Raw genomic sequence first — 17357 nt, forward strand, 5'->3', positions numbered from 1 at the left:
CCCTACTGAAACCCTCTCTTTATGTCGATGATCACTTCCTTGTGAATGGTGAGATTCTGGTGTGAATCCCTAATACAGCTCCTGCAGGATCCTGATGTGTTGATGTATCATGGAGGATCCTGATTGATTCCTCATTGATAATTCTCCATTGATCAATATTATTAAGGGGATAACCATGTGTTTAGATGAGAATAAATTTGCATATTTCTCATATAAATGGCTAGAGAAATGCATTTATGTGTTGAGCAGAAAACTTAATTGAAGTGGTAAAAATGTGACCTCTTAGAAAATCCTAGTGATATTTCAAGGACACAAATGAACTTGGTATAAAGATCAGAAGGAAGGTTTTAAAGATAGACAGTAGCGTAATGTAGCAAATTTAAAAATTAGAAGACAAGGAAAAGCTTGCTTATTACATTTAAGGAGCTGAAGGAAGACTAATGTGTCTGGAATACAGCAAACAAGAAGGTATACACAGGATGAATCTGGCCAGAAAATCTGTTCATCATTAAGGCACAACTCAAAGCTATCTATCTGGTTCCATATCAATTTCCATTCTACTCTACTATTTTGGCATAGCAGTCACTAATAAATATGATTCTTCAATGTTAATTTATTAGTATTGATTTCTTTCAAGAATCATACTACAGCGCTTGTTCTACCTGGTTGTAATACACCTCCCTTCTCTGACTCTCACTCCCTGCATTCAGTGCTTTTCTACAGACCACAGTTTTGTGGTTTGCTTAGCAGAATAATTGAATACATTAATCTATGCTAATGTATAAATGACTCTTAATGGCTCTGGGCATTAATTGCCTCTTGAACATTTACATTTTAACAGGATTTTCTAGGGACACAAAAAAGTGACTCTATTAGTGCACATTTCAGACATGGAGGAACAGGTCACTCTGCAGGGATGCAAACAACTTTATTTCTCTTAATTCTTTGCCTAAGGAACTTTGTGCTGTGCCACAGATATTGAGAAAAAATATACACTTAACTTGGTTCATTTTCCCTACACTGGTCTAATCATGCAAACACACTGGCCATGGTGCAGTCAGTCCGTTGATGACCTGTCCTTCTTTTTGATATATTCTGATACTTGTATGAGGTCCTTGCATTTTCAGTCTTCTCAAATCATTCAAGAATACTTTACTCCATATAAGACATTTTACTCTTTTCCTGTAGAGCTTGTTACAGTCTTTAACAATAGCTCAGGAAGCATATAAATCTCCCAGATGAGTGTATTATGCAGTTTTCATGACTTATAAGTGAAATTGGAGGTCTAAAATACTAAACGAGAGAAAGCATTCAAAGCGAGTCAATTATAGAAATATGTGTTTTTTGAAATAGAACATATAAGTAGAACTAGAAGCTTGTTGGTCATATAAACTTCTGGAAACTGTGAGAACTTAGATTAATAAAATAAGTGATTTCTGTGTGTTTAAAACTGTGTTTAAGGGGACAAGTAAAGAAATACACCCGCCTCAAATAATTTTATGATTCCTTAAGGCTAGTTTATATTAATGAAGCTGTATATGACTGCAAGTAATCTAAGTACACTGTCACTGTAACACTGTTATTCCGTTGCTAGTCGATTTATTTGAGCGGGCACTAATAACGTCTCTATTCCTCCCAGCCCTGATATTTTAGCAGGCTCTCCTTTTTTTTTATTAGTGAATCACCATAAGTTACAGTTACAAACTTATGAACTTTCATGTTTGCATTTTGTTTACATCCCTCCATCAGTGCCCAGTCCCCTCCACCAATGTTCCCAGTATCTCCCCCACCCCACCCCACCTCTGTGGCAGGGCATTCCCTTTTGTTCTCTCTCTCCTTTTGGGTGTTGTGGTTTGCAACAGAGGCACTGTGTGGCCATCGTGTTTGGTCTATATTCTATTTTCAGCGCACATCTCCCATCCCATGCGGGTCCTCAAACCACACTTTACCTGGTGTTCCCTTCTCTATGTAATCTGCCCCTTCCTCCAGGGTGAGACCAGCTTCCAAGCCTTGGAGCCAACCTCCTGGTACTTATATCTACTGTTCTTGGGTGTTAGTCTCCTATTTTGTTATTTAATATCCCACAGATGAGTGCAATCTTTCTATGTCTGTCTCTTTCTTTCTGACTCACTTCACTTAGCATGATACTTTCCATGTTGATACACTTATATGCAAAGGTCATGACTTCATCTTTTCTAACAGCAGCATAGTATTCCATTGTGTAGATGTACCAAAGTTTTTTTAACCAGTCATCTGTTCTCAGGCACTCGGGTTTTTTCCAGATTCTGGCTATTGTAAACAGTGCTGCAATCAACATTCAAGTGCAGATGTCATTTCAACTGTACTTTTTTGCCTTTCTGGAATATATACCCAGGAGTGGTATTGCTGGGTAGAATGGGAGCTCGATTTCTAATTTTTTGAGAAGCGACCATACTGTTTTCCAAAAGGGCTGAACCAGTCACAGCCTCTCCTAACTCGTCTTTCTCAATGATTGAAAGCTCTTTCAGGGTCAGAGGAATGAGACTTATTGTTACTGGTTTTGGCATTTTGAATATACCAAGGTAGCTTGCCAGGCTCTGCCCGTGCGGGCGGGATACTCTCGGTAGTTTGCCAGGCTCTCCGAGAGGTATATGTGTGTGTGTATGTATATACATATATATATGTATATATATACATATATATATAACTCTCTATGATTTGTTCCCTACTGTCTGAACTCCATTAAATATGGTGTAGTAATTATGGCAAATGGGTAGGAATTGTCTTTTAATGTGTTTGCATTGTCTGGGTTCCATGGGACTTCATTCATGTGTGAGTCTCAGCCGAGACATCTGGAAAGCATCCTGGAGCATGATAGTGGTTGGGTAGTAGAGGTTGGCTGCCAAGGGTGGGTGCCTTGGGGTGGGGGGGTTCGCGCCCCTCCCACTTGGGCTCCCCAAGTGAAAACAGCCTGGTGTGCAGTCCGGTGGCATGGCTATGGGGGCCTCATTTTATACTCCTGTCTGGGAGGAGCAGTCCTTGAGATCTGGATGGTGGCCAATGAGGACGGAGGGTGTGACAGGCTGAGGCTTATGGGTCTGAGTCCTAGGTCACTGGAGATTGGGGAAGAGCAGGCAGAGGGTCTCTACTTCCAGGTCCATTGAGTTCAGAGTTCAGTGTCACAAAGTTCTGCATTATCTGATTCTATGGGACTTCATTCATGCGTGAGGCTCGACCAGAACATCCGGAGAGCAGCCTGGAGTGTGGCAGCAGTTGGGTAGTGGAGGTCAGCTGCCGGGGCTGGGCCCCTTGGGTAGAGGAGGGTTCTCACCCACCCCTCTCTGGGATGCCCCAAGTGAAAACAGCCTGGCATCGAGTCCCATGTACAATGATAGAAAAATGATGATCAGATTCCAGGTAAAAGATGTAATTGGAATTCAGAGATGAGGAACTAAGAGAAAAATATTATTTTTTTTGGTGTGGGGGCCATACCTGGTAATGCTCAGGGCTTACTCCTAGTTCTCAGTAAATATAACTTAAAAGCAAACCTCTCTAGCCTTTCAGAAATTTGTTAGCATTTTTTGCTTCTCTTTGACACTAATATTAGTTTCATTGTTACTGTATATTTGTATATTTGTTTGGATGTCTCTTCCTGAATTGAAAAGTGTTGAGGAATTTAATTGTTCTCTTTTAATCTTCTATTTCTGGATGGCAAACAGATTATTTCACATACAGTAAACATAAAAAAAAACACAGTATTTATTTTTAGTTGCAGGTTGAATTACACAAAATGGTTTCTACCTCTAATGATTTTTTTGTTAAATTAAGAAGCCACTTATGTTTATTGTGTTAGGAATTTGATGATAGACCTTTTGTCCAGTATTTCTTATTACTTTCATTTTTATATTTAAATATATTTAGAGATAGGGGACCACATTTGCTGTTCAGTGACTGCTTGGTGTTTGATGCTAAATTCATTCAGGATGGGGTTTGAGGGACCATACAGTTCCAACAAGCAACCCCATGGGTCCTATATGCAAAGCATGTGCTATGGCCACTTGTGCCACCTCCCAGATTTTTCATAGTTATTTTTATTATCAAAAATTAAGCTGCACTGAATACAATGTCTAATGCTTACAGATATTACATTTAAAATACTAAAAACTTTGATTTATCCATATATATATATTGCATCTCTATAAAAACTACTTATGGGGTCTGAGTAATATAGCAAGTAGGCATTTTCCTTGTGTACATTCAATCCAGCTTGATCCCCAGCATCTCATATGGTGCTCTGAGCCTTTTCGGGAGTAATTCCTTCATACAGAGCCAGGTATAAAGGCCTTGAGCAATACTAGATGTTCCCAGACCCCTCAAAACAAAAGAACATAAAAAAGAGAAAGCATTTAAATCTTTCAGTGAAATCTTGCATGGAAATATATAATAAATACTCTTAATAACAGCATTATGCATATTTAAATAAAAATAAATTTAAGCTAATATGAGAGGGAAATAAAATTTCCAATGTTTTAGAGGACAAAGTGAAAATTCTTCAATCATATCAGAAAAAAAGCATGTCAGCAGGAAGACTAAGAAATCTAAAGAGAAATTGAAAAATAGTATCTTTATAAATTGTGAAATAACTACCCTTGATAAATGTATTCTTTTCTAATTTGCATGATTTTCAGAGTACTAATATACATTTCCTCCTGAGGGGCCATTAAATCAGGCAGATTGAGTTTATTGTTATATAACTTGATTAGCCCAAAAGTAAATTATTTAGGACTTTCACTTTATTAGATCAGGATTAAAGAGAAAATTTTAAGCTATATTTTCTTTAGGAAATATCAAGAAATAAAATGATGAGAAAGTCAAATTACAAGTAATAAAGTGCTGTTTCTCGTTTCAAACTTCTTTCTATAAACTAGTTTATTTACAGCAAGCAAATGCTTGATTTCAGCTCTATCTGTTAGTACAAAATGTCCAATTAATCTCAAATGATGGATGAGCTTTCTGGATATATCTAAAGTGTCATCATAATATCCTTCTCATTTCTTCCCCATGAAGGAGCCATTTAGGAACTATTCTCATATATTTTCATATTTAAGCCAATAGATATGAGGTCGGTGAGGAAAGGTAGGTTTTAGAAACACTAATGTATATAAAGCTGAAACCAAGTTGCAAAATAATAAACAATAGTAGAGTGAAGTTCTAATTTCACAAATAATATCATACTATTGAATTTAAAAAAAATAAAGAATAAACATTAAGAATTTTTATTTCCAGATACTTCTTCTGTTTTAAAACTTTTCATGAGTTATGCAGAATTCCAAATTTCCAGAGTCAATATATTCAGAAAACAAATGTAGGATTAACAAACAAGAGTTGTAGCTAATACCTTCTAAAACTTTACTGAGTTATTTTTCTCTTTAGAAACAAAACTCAGTTCTTTGAAGAAGTCCTTTCTGATTAACAACATACTGTTTTCACTTAAATAATTTACTTAAATACTGATGAAAGTCTTGACAAAACATAGGATATTGAAAAATAAGTAAATTTCTTTTATTTCAAATATATTCATCAAACAAATATCCTAGAAGATGGTATATGTATTAATATTACATTGCTTCTGTTTTGGGACCACACCAGTGGTAATCAAAACTTATTCCTGCCTCTGTGCTAGTCTTGGGGGACCATATGGAGTACTAGGGATGGAACTAGGGTCAGCCACAGGCAAGGCAAACTTCCTATCTGATAAATTATCACTCCAGCCCATTGTTTAATAGCCTGACTGATTGAAATGCTACAGCACTGATATTGTATGGATCCTGACTGATACTAGAATGGAGTGATCCCGCTGATAGAAAGGTGGAGACAATAGGGTGATTGACTTCTGTTATCAATAGAATCCAAGAGGTGAAAGGCCAAGAAAAGATACAAACTTAATTGTGTGAAAGATCTTAACTAGAGTAAAATTAACAGGTGATCCTGATAACATATCTCTGGATTATGTGACATATTTGCACATCTAATAAATCCATATTTGAATTACGCTCTGAACTCCAATCGTGGCCCAAAAGACTTCTCCATCCTGGGCCTCCAGAGACCCTTAATCAGATAAATCCCCTCCATCTTGCTCACAGACAGTGGGAAGAAAACCTGACTCAACTCACTCACAGCAGTTTATCAGCTAGCCTGCTCTTCCAAATGTTTTTTTGTTGTGTTGTTGTTGTTTGTTTGTTTGTTTTTGCTTTTGGGACATACCCAGCTGAGTTCAGGGTATGGTTCAAACTGCTGGCTCTACCCAATTATCACCTCTGGCAGGGCTTAAGGGGCCATGGTGATGCCAGCAATAAAATCTAGGTTGGCAACATGCAAGCCAAAAGTCTTACACACTGTGCTATTCTTCAAAACCTTCTTGAGTGGGTAAGCGCCTTCCTTCTAGCCTTTATAGCTATTTAAACCATTTGTTTAAATTTTTATAATGTGGACTCTCCCCTGTAAAATCGTATTTCTATTCTATGCTACTGTGGCTTGAGTTATAAAATAAAGCTGTCCACATAAAATTGGCAGTTAGTATTCTTTGAAATTGAATCTCATATTACAGAGGATTTGCAGGAAGGGATACAAGAGGATTATGCGCAGGATAACATTTTATATACACAGAAGGATCTTGATTTTAAAAAGCTTAATGAGAAAAAGTAGGAATTAGAGAATAGAAAGCATTCATACTGTGAGAATTACAAGGTAAGTATTAAAGCACAGTCAAAGGAAACCATAGGCCAGACTTATAGGCAGCCACCAGGCCTCCAAAAGCTGTTTCTTGCATAAAATAAGGATTTATATGGTTTAAATACCAATGCATTTCTAGGCAAAGAATGCTATGGCAGACTCTGTTTAGAAATTTTCAACTGACTCTTTAAATTAGTTCTTTTGAATAAGCAATGCCCAGTTTTATATATGTTCTTATTTAAAATAAAAAATGGTCCTAAAAGTAATGTTTCTGCAGAGAACTATGGTATGATGAAAACTGGATAGAAAGATTAGAAAATGGCTGGTGTTCGGGCTCTAACAAAACTTTGATACTGAGTCTCAGTTTCCTCATCTGCAAAATGAAGATGATAAGTTCACGTGTCTAGAAAGACCTACTTAACAATCATTATCATGGACACTGATTGTGCAGAAGATTTCAGAGACCGATAAAAAAAAATTACCCATTAAGCACACATTGGCATTGCTTAAATTATCATGCACAGTTTTCCAAATGCTTGTAGATAACTATTACTATATCTATCGTCAACTTAATGAACTTAGCTATCATTTTTCAGCAAGAAATAGGTAAGGATAGAAAATATGAGAGCATGTAGTAAGAACAAGCTTCTATATTTCTTAAAGCTTCTGTTATAGTAGCTTACAATTTTATGTGTATGAGTTATTGAATAACAGTATAAATGCATATTGTTTGTTTTCCATAGACATCAGTGAAATTTGTGAGTCATTTTATTTAGAGTGACTTTTTCCAGAGCAAAGGAGCAAATAGACTTTGACTTACCAATGGTGGGATCATGGTAGTCAGGAAATTGATGGCTGATAAACTGCATTGTCATTGCTGAAAGTTAAAATAAATTCAATTTAATTAAGATCTGCCACTTATTAATTAGTACCCACCACAAATTCAGCATTTTATTTTATTTTTTCTGGCAATCAAACTTGTTGAGAGTTAATATTATACTTTTTGTTATAAAGAGCAAGTATTAGTCATAAACACTTTTGTAAGTGATTTATTTACTGTTGTACTTATTATACAAGACACATCTTGGTAAAGTAAGAATATTAGGTCACTGTAAAAGAAAATGACATTAAGTTCTGGTAGCCTTCCAAAGCCATCATTCCTGCTGAATCCTTTTGTCAGTTTGGGTTTCTGCTCGTCTTCTCAATCTGGGTCTAGTGTTTGTGGCAATGAGAACTTTTCTGAACAATCTTGATTTTATGGCTTCTTAATGCTCATAGCAAAGGGCCTGGAGAAATAGTATAGCTGGCAGGGTAGAGAAAGAGAATATATCCTTTTGCTTGGGGTCATTAACTAAACATTGATCTTGTTTTCCACTATCTTTGCTAGGCTTACATGGTACAGTTCTGGCAAAATCTTGCTAAATCATTGTAGTGAAAATTATCCATCTTGATACCTCATTTTTCTCAATATTAGAACCAATTCCTTAGTTATCAGTCCTAATCTTGATACATAATAACCTAATCTGCCTTCCACATAATTCTATCTTTTTTTTTTTGCCTTTTGGGTCACACCCAGCGATGCTCAGGGGTTACTCCTGGCTTTGCACTCAGTAATTACTCCTGGCAGTGCTTGGGGGACCATATGGAATGCTGGGGATCAAACCCGGGTCGGCAAGGCAAACACCCTACCCGCTGTGCTATCACTCCGTCCCCACAACATAATTTTATTAACAAGAACCTCTCTACTCTTGATGTCTCTTATTATTTTTACTTTCACCAATATTGCCTTTCTTAACAACAGTGTCTTGATAAGCCTTCACTTTCTTGTTATGCTTACAAATCTATAGAGTTCTATAGAGATGAAGAACTATTGCAAAATCCTAAATAAAATTCATGTTGATATCTCTTGAGTCTGTTTCTGGTTTCCCATTAATAGTGTCTCGAGTATCACTAAGGCTCAGAACATGGGTCAATTCTTTGAGTTAAATCTTGTTGAATCCAGCAAACATATATATGATACTAGTGTAATTCTGCCAAAATATGCAAAGAAATGGAAGTGAAGAATAGTGATGGCATTATTTTTTAAGTCACCATGTGGATACAGTTACAAAGCTGGTCCTGGTCTGGTTTATGCATATAGTGTTTCAATACCCATCTCTCCACCTTGTGCATTTCACATCATCAATGTCCCCAGTTTCCTCCTGACACTGTCCCTTCAACCTGTCCTTATGGCAGGCACTTTCCTTTTTTCTCTCTGTCTCTCTTCCCTTTGGGCATTATGGTTTCTAATATAGATACTAAGAGGTTATCATTTTTTTCTTTACCTGTTTTCAGCACACTGTTCTTATCCAGAGTGATCATTTCCAACTATCTTTGTCATGGTGGCCCCTTCTCTATCCCAACTACCTTCTCCCCCAGCATTTGAGGTTGGCTTCCAACTGTGGATCAATTCTCCTGGCCCTTATTTCTACTCTCCTTGGGAATTGGGTATTGGTCTTATATTATGTTGCATTTTTTATATGTGTGGAAGGAGGGAGGGAGATAAAGAGAGAGAGAGAGAAGGATGAAAGGAGGGAGACAGACACAGAGAGATAGAGAGACATAGAGAGAAGAAGAGGGTGAGGGTCAGAGAAAGGGAGAGGAAGAGGGAGAGGAAGAGAGTGGAGGGGGAGAGAGGAAGGGTCAAGAAAGAGAGAGGTATGAGGGAAAAGGGAGTTGCATTTTTTTTATATCCCACAAATTACTCCAATCATTGTATGTCTATCCCTCTCCTTCTGACTCACTTCACTCACTATGATATTCTCCTTGTCCATCCATTTATAAGAAAATTTCATAACTTCATTTTCTCTAGCAGCTGCATAGTATTTCATTGTGTAGATATGCCATGATTTCTTTAACCAGTCATCTTGGATACTCAGGTTTTTTCCAGATATTTATTATTTTAATAATGCTGCGATGAACATAGAAGTGCAGATAGCATTTCTGAATGCTATCTTTGTTTGTGAAAGAAATGCTAGCTGTCTTTGGGGGCCCCGGGATATATTCCCAGAAGTGGTATTATTGGGTCATAGGGAAGCTAAATTTCTAGCATTTTGAGAAATGTGCATATTGTTTTCCAGAAAGGAAGGAAAGAAAGGAAGAAAGAAAAAGAAAGAAAGAAAGAAAGAAAGAAAGAAAGAAAGAAAGAAAGAAAGAAAGAAAGAAAGAAAGGAAGGAAGGAAGGAAGGAAGGAAGGAAGGAAGGAAGGAAGGAAGGAAGGAAGGAAGGAAGGAAGGAAGGAAGGAAAGGAAGGAAGAAGGAGAAGGAAGGAAGGAAGGAAGTAAGGAAGGAAGGAAGGAAGGAAGGAAGGAAGGAAGGAAGGAAGGAAGGAAGGAAGGAAGGAAGGAAGGAAGGAAGGGAAGGAAGGAAGAGGGAGAAGGAAGGAAGGAAGGAAGGAAGGAAGGAAGGAAGGAAGGAAGGAAGGAAGGAAGGAAGGAAGGAAGGAAGGAAGGAAGGAAGGAAGGAAGGAAGGAAGGAAGGTCAAGGCTGGGAAGGACTTGCACCATGAAGGTGAATAATGAGCCTGGCTCAAGCTAGGTTCTCTTCTTGTCACCAATGGCTCCCCTGAACAAGGCTGGGTGCAGCCCTACAGTCCCTGAACAGTGCCAGGTGCAGCTCTCTAGCCCTCAGTACCAGCGTGTCCTGGTTTGCTTGTCACTGACAGAGCAACCTAAAGCCTGCACTGAACCACCTGCGCCATTGGCTGAGAATCAACTGTGGAAATATTGTGCCTCCTGAGCACTTCTTAGAGCCTCCTTTCATTAAAATTAAGATAGACCACGTCTTCACATGGAAACAATCTATTAGCCTGCTTGCACACGTACATACTCCTCATATGTGTGCCATATATTTTCAGTCTCAAATTTTACTGTCCAAATGGCTATGCTTTGTTCTCAGATTTACTGAAGGTCCCTTTTACGTATGCACTTACCTTTATGTAGAAAGAATTTATTTTTCCTTCATGTTGATATTATATTAACAAAGACTCTCCCTGACTAAACTTGAGTTATGCTCCTTTAAACCGTCACCTAAAGTTGGTCTGAATTTTTCTTCATCTGACTTGCTCAGTTTTACCAAGAGTTCTGCTATGTTGTTTTAGAATCAATCCCCTACACCAGATAATCTGATCATCCTTGATAGCTGATCAAATTCCACTCTCCTCACTACTTCCAGGTGATATCTTATTACCCTGATATGCCATCTGAGAGAATCCTATTAAGTTTGTTTAGCCAGAATTCTCTCTGATGTTTCTTCTTAATACTTTTTTATACACTGACCCCTAGCCATCCTGCTCCTTTGCTAAAAATTTTCATTTTTATTTGCTGTACTTGAAATTCAAACTATTTCTAAACTAATATATCTTTTTCTTATAGTGGTTGTCTTCAAATAAATTTTAATTTTTATCATTTTAGTTACTGACCATTTCTGGTTTTCTTTAACATTGCTGAATAGTGATCAATATCTAATACTTTCTCTCTTTTTTTTTCTTTTTGGGTCACACCCAGCGATGCACAGTTGTTACTCCTGGCTCATGCACTCAGGAATTACCCCTAGTGGTGCAAATGGGATACTGGGAATCAAACTCAGGGTTGGCTGCGTGCAAGGCAAAAACCCATTGTGCTATCTCCAGCCCCAATATCTAATATCTTCACTTAAGTGGCATATCAGTCAATTAACAGTTAAATCTTTTTTTCTGTTTTGGGGCCATGTTTAGCAATGGTCCAGGCTTACTTGTGGCTCTGCATTCAGGTATCACTCCAGGGGAGCACATCTAGTGCTGGGAAGTGAAACCTGGGCTCTGATGTGCAAAGCAAGTACCCAGCTCCTTGTACTATCCCTTTGTCCCAACAAATCCATTTTTCATCTTTCTAGTACATAAAGCTACCTAAGAAGCATTGAAAAACATTGTATAAGATTTTGGGCTAAGCTAATTACAATTAACATAGGAAGTTATTTTGAGATCAGAAGGAGTTTAAAAAAAATTGAGCCCCCCCCCCAAAAAACAAGTTTAGAAATGGGTATATATCTTATTAGACTTGAAAATTGACAGAACCACAATCAGAAATAGATGAAGCAGTCAAGGCTTTACCTGTGAGAGTTTTTTATAACAATGCCTAGCATATATTTAGGTGATGGAGTTTGTGCTATAATGGAAACCTGCTGGTTATTGTGTAATTGAAAAAGCTCTTCAGTTTTTAAATCTCTGACCTGCCACTGAGAAAGAACCGAAGGAGAGCCAGCTGAGCTTTGTTCCAGAACTTCAAAAGATTATTTTAGAGAGATTGCTTTGTAAAAGTTTCTTCTGTGTTTTGCAAAGTGGACACCTGATATAGCATCTAAGTGTCATGTCCTTTTGTGGAAATAATAGGTAAAACAAACACTTGTGTTTTTCTTTTTTTTGTTTTGTTGTTTATTCTGAAGACCTGTAAAGTCCAATTTTGGAGAAAATCTGTCAGCTAGGTATCTATCAATTGTAAAACTAATTTTTATTCATTTTATAGTACTCATGATTACACTCAGAATTTTGGGTTTCTATTTTCCTTTGCCAAAGAACTGTTCTATGAGGATCACAGAATACTTCTCTAGTTTTCAATATTTCAACTGTACTGATTTTATAATTATTATTATATTGGTATTATCAGTATAATATAAATGAAGGCCTGTATCTCCCTCCCAAAATGCATATTTATATATACACTTATAAGAAAAATAGAGAAATAAGTAGAGAACAATACAATTCTCAAGTACAAACATTTGTCCTAGAAAATATTAAACACTATGCATGTGGGAAAATAGCCTTTTGCTTGGAAAGAGGATGTCTATGATTATTGTGATTTCAGAGCTTCTGAGAATCCAACTTCATATCTCTCTCAGAAATTCTTCATTTGCAGCCATCACTAGATTCCTGCTAATTATTATTTGCCCCCGTGCCTGGCTGTCTTCACTGGGGCCCCTGGGGGGGTAGTGTTGAGTCTCCCTCCCCACCACGAGCAGAGCCCTGGCAGTCGAAGACCTCCAGAACCCAGCCACAGCCATGTTCAAGGCCACTCTCCACATGCTTGGATGACCCTCACACATAAAGGAACTGGCAGAGGAATCCAGGTGTGTGGGACCTGGGTCTGAGATCTCCAAGCCTGCTCGGATCGGGACTGAACCTCTTCCGCCCAGATCCCCCATTTTTTAGTAGCTAGGCAGTCACACCCACCAACTGCACCCGGTGCCATGTAATCCCATCAATGGCCAACATCCAGAGACTATAAACTATGCTCCAGGAACTAGACATCTTATAGACTAGTTCTCCCTCTCCAAGAAACTGGCAAACTCCTGAGACCTTGCTGCCCACAAGGGAGAGCTTGGCAAGCTCCCCGTGGTGTATTAATATGCCAAAACCAGTAACAATTATGGGTCTCATTCTCCTGACCCTGAAAGAGCCTCTAATGCGGCACTGTTTGGAAGGAGGGGTAAAGAGAGACTGCTAAAATCTCCGGGCTAGGATGAATGGAGACGTTATTGGGCCTGCTCAAGCAAATTGACGATCAATGGGATGATAGTGATAGTGATAGTGATTTTAAAATAAAAATACTCCCTTCAGGAATGATACCAAGTACTTTATACCTGAGGGTAAACAAGGTTAGTGGATCAGGTTGGCAAAACGACTAGAGTAACATGCTCAATCCTTATTCAGTATAAACAGGAACAGTAGAGGAAAGAAGTGGGCAAGAGTACTAGAAACACATTTCACAGATATTTTCCAAGAGATTGCTCTGTCCATGCTTTGCAATTTGGTAAAGGATAAGAAAAATCATATTTGAAAAATTCAAAGAGAATCAGATCATAAATCAAATCATCTTATAATAAAGCCAGGGAAATTATATCACATGTTTTAGAAAATCCATAAAGCCAGCAGATTCAGAACATTTTCTAGGATTTAGCAGAAGATATATTTTTATAATAATTGTTCTTTTATTTCATTATCAAATATTTTTTTTAATTGCAGATGCACTATCTTATAAAAAGTCAGGGGCCGCTTGAGATCCCAGATTTATCTTGAAACTTGGGGACACTGGTGCTGGGAAATGTATACTGGTGGAGGGATGGGTGTGGAAATACTGTATGACTGAAATACAATCATGAACAGCTTTGTAAGAATCCATCTCACATTGATTCAATAAAAAGTTTTTTTAAAAAAAGAAGCCCTGAACATTGCTGGTTGTGGCCCCAAAACAAAACAAAAAAAACCCAAACCCCCAAATTTAAATGGTAAATAAATGTGTGGTGGCAGACAATAACACTTACTGTATTTGAATAGAAACAAAGCATTTTTATATTATTTGAAATGATAATATCTTAAATAAAATACACTGATTAATAAAAATAATAATAAAATAAAATAAAACTAGTGAAACACAAACACACAAATATTTAATTTCCAGTAGCCTAAAGCTCAGTAACTTATACCAGCTTATGCCCCCTTGTTGGGGCTGCCACCTCTCAAGACCTATAGCCTGGCAGCAGCATTTGTTACTTTGGTTTTTCTTTGTTGTCTGGACATGTTCACCTGCTGGCTGCTGAGAGAACTGCTTCTTTCCTGCTCTGGACACCTGGACACAGGTGCAGGGCTAAAGAGAAACTTCCATCCATCAGGGCCGGAGCATGGGGCCAAAGAGGAAGTTAACTCATTTCTCACCTCCAGCCATGCCCATTATCAGCTTGACTGGCCACCATCTCAGAGGGTGAGATTTAAAAAGGATTCTTGGTTGGTGACTTTAACTAGACCGCCTGGCTTCCTGCAATCCCTCTCACAGCAGTAGTGCTTCTGGGCGTTCAACCAGGATGGAGGTATCAAGTGGGTGATGTGGGTAGGTAGACCTGGAAACTTGGGAGGGGAAGATGGTCCAGATCCAGATGATGTTAGGGACAAAGAGCTATTACTATCTACCTACAGGATAATTTGTAGCAAACCATGGGTTAGAAACTTTTGCACAGTATTCTAGCATTTCAAAAAGGATTATCTATATAAGGGTATATTTAAAGTCATGAGTAGCACTGTAGCACTGTCATTCTGTTGTTCATTGATTTGCTCGAGGGAGCACTAATAATGTCTCCATTGTGAGAAATTTTGTTACTGTTTTTGGCATATTGAATACGCCATGGGGAGCTTGCCAGGCTCTGTCCTGTGGGCAGGATACTCTGGGTAGCTTGCCGGGCTCTTCAAGAGGGACAAAGGAATCAAAAGCCCGTGGGCCAAGTGTAAGGCAAATGCCCTACCCGCTGTGCTATCACTCCAGTCCGAAAGTCATGGGTAAGGCTTATTTTTTTATTCCCCTTTAGCTCAACTCTGCAGCTATCATGAAAATTCTGGGATAAGAAGGGAGAAAATGTCTGTCACACTCCCTATCCACAATGTCAGTTTGTCTTTTGCTGACTTATGGGTACTCAATAGAGACTACATATATAGAGAATATGTCTAGGGATCATAAAAGTTCTTAGGGCTAGAGAGATATCATCAGATTAGATATTTGCCTGATGTGTGGCTAATTTTAGTTCAAATGTACGCACCACATTTGGTGACCCAAGCAATGTCAGGAGTGGCCCCTCAAAGCAAAGTCAGGAGTAAGCTTTCTTTAAAAGGGGAAAAAAAACTGAATAATAAATCATAGCATTAGAAAAGCAATTAGAGGATAAAACCTTTTTGGTTAAACTCTGATAGTTCTTGTAAATATGATTTATAAAATTATTGAAGTTAGTAAATAATCTTGGGTTCCAAATAAGAACTAAATAAGAGTGCTTTTCCTCCTAAATAAGTGGATATTTATTTAATATTAAGCTGCAGATATCATCAGGAAATATTTGATGGATTTTATATCAAAGACTTTTCATTTATGAGTGGCCATACCATTAACATATGTTATGCAAATATAGTACTTGCCTGGACTTTATAAAATATTCATTAAATGCATGCAATAAATAATGGACAATTTCATCTTTAATGTTTGTATGCAAGTTCTGGTGAGGATTAAATACAATCATTTTATAAAGCAACCCATTTTGATTGGACACCTCTCTTATGCATATGTTTTTATTTAAATTTCCATTTTATTATTCATCTATTCCAATAATTTACTATTTCATTTTAAAGTTAAATTTAAATCAACTGCTTCTTGCTTTGCATAATTCAATATTAAGCCATCAAATTTACCTATATTGAAAATCTAATGATATTATGTATCACTCTCCTTAGAGTGTTAGTAATATTTGGCCAGAGGCAGAGGTCTGTCGTTTATGAAAAAGGAAAATTATAAGAAAAGAATCATTTTCAATAATTTTAAAAAGTATTAAAATACTGTATAAAATCAAACCACTTCATTATTAATCTTCCTACCTTCACTCTCCCTCCCACCCCAAAGGAATTGTATGTATATATGGAAATCACTCAAATAAAACTGGAGAATTTTTGTCTTCTAATAAGATCAAGAAAGATTGATAAATCATAGCTCTCCTTTGGAGTATACTTTGAACAGTACGGGAAAGATGAAATAAAGATCTGGTGACAACCCCATTTCTCTCTTAACTTGATGAGGAATTTTCATTAAACTACTTAAACTCTGCTAGCTTTCCAGTCTGAAAAATTAAAGAAAGAAAAGTCTAAGTTGACTTAAAGCATCATCCACTTCAAGTATTCTTCAAGAAGTCTTTCTTCTCTTATTACAATCACCATCACAAATTTGTTATTAATTTAGAATCTGTTTCTGTAATCTTTCTTTAAATTTCATCTTCTATTCAACCATGTTGTCCAACCACCTTTGGCTTCTTTGAATTAATTTTTCATCTTTGCAGTCAAAATCCTTCCCAAGGAAGAGATTTTGCTGGTGTGGTTCCTCTGGCTAGAAAGATCTTCTCCAGGCATCTCCTTTGTTTACCTCTTTCAAAACTTGCAGACTGGAACCTTGAAAATACAAGTTCACTACTGTTGGAGGACCAATAAACTGAGATACACAATGATGGGTGGAGAAAAAGCTTTTATTGAAGATGATGCAATTATGTCCCCAAAGTAACCTGCAATGTTTGCATGGTTTTCACAAGGTTTATTTTTATTGTTGTTGTTGCTTTTAAATTGAATCAGAGAGTGAAAAGCACATTTCAAGGAAAGATGGGTTGCAGAATGGTGAACACAAGAGTCATCAATAAATTCCTTATGGCTAATCTGAAAAACACTTCTAGTATATCTGCAAATAAAGATTTCTGATCGTGATTTCTGCTTTCTTATCCTTTATGAAAAAGATAAGGAGAATATTTGTCACATTTTCAGCAACCTTGCCCAGACAAGGTTTTTGGTTTCCAATATTAAATTTATATTTTAATTTATTTGGGCTCATTTCAATACGTGATTTTCTTTGGGAGTTTTCTCTCATGCTGAATTTCAATTTTTATCCATTCTTCCTTACCCAAACTTTCTTTGTTTCCCCTTTTTGGCATTCATTCACCAATTCAATCTACTGCCTTCCCACCCCAACCCCCAAAATATCTACCAAACACTGTTTTCAGAACTTGGGACACATAAATAAACAATATATATTTTAAATACTCTCCTAAAATTTTATATTATA

At 37.2% G+C, this 17357-nt stretch overlaps 1 protein-coding gene across 1 annotated transcript in view; it reads right to left on the reverse strand.

The window, feature by feature from the left end:
- RIT2 (Ras like without CAAX 2) overlaps nt 1-17357 on the reverse strand; it is a 344914-nt gene that overhangs the window by 249428 nt on the left and 78129 nt on the right. The window contains exon 2 of the mRNA XM_004606093.2: nt 7532-7588. Coding sequence (XP_004606150.1) covers nt 7532-7588 — 57 coding nt within the window. The remainder of the gene's footprint in view (nt 1-7531; nt 7589-17357) is intronic.

The sequence above is a fragment of the Sorex araneus genome, chromosome 2, assembly GCF_027595985.1.
Source record: "Sorex araneus isolate mSorAra2 chromosome 2, mSorAra2.pri, whole genome shotgun sequence".
Taxonomy (NCBI): Eukaryota; Metazoa; Chordata; class Mammalia; order Eulipotyphla; family Soricidae; genus Sorex; species Sorex araneus.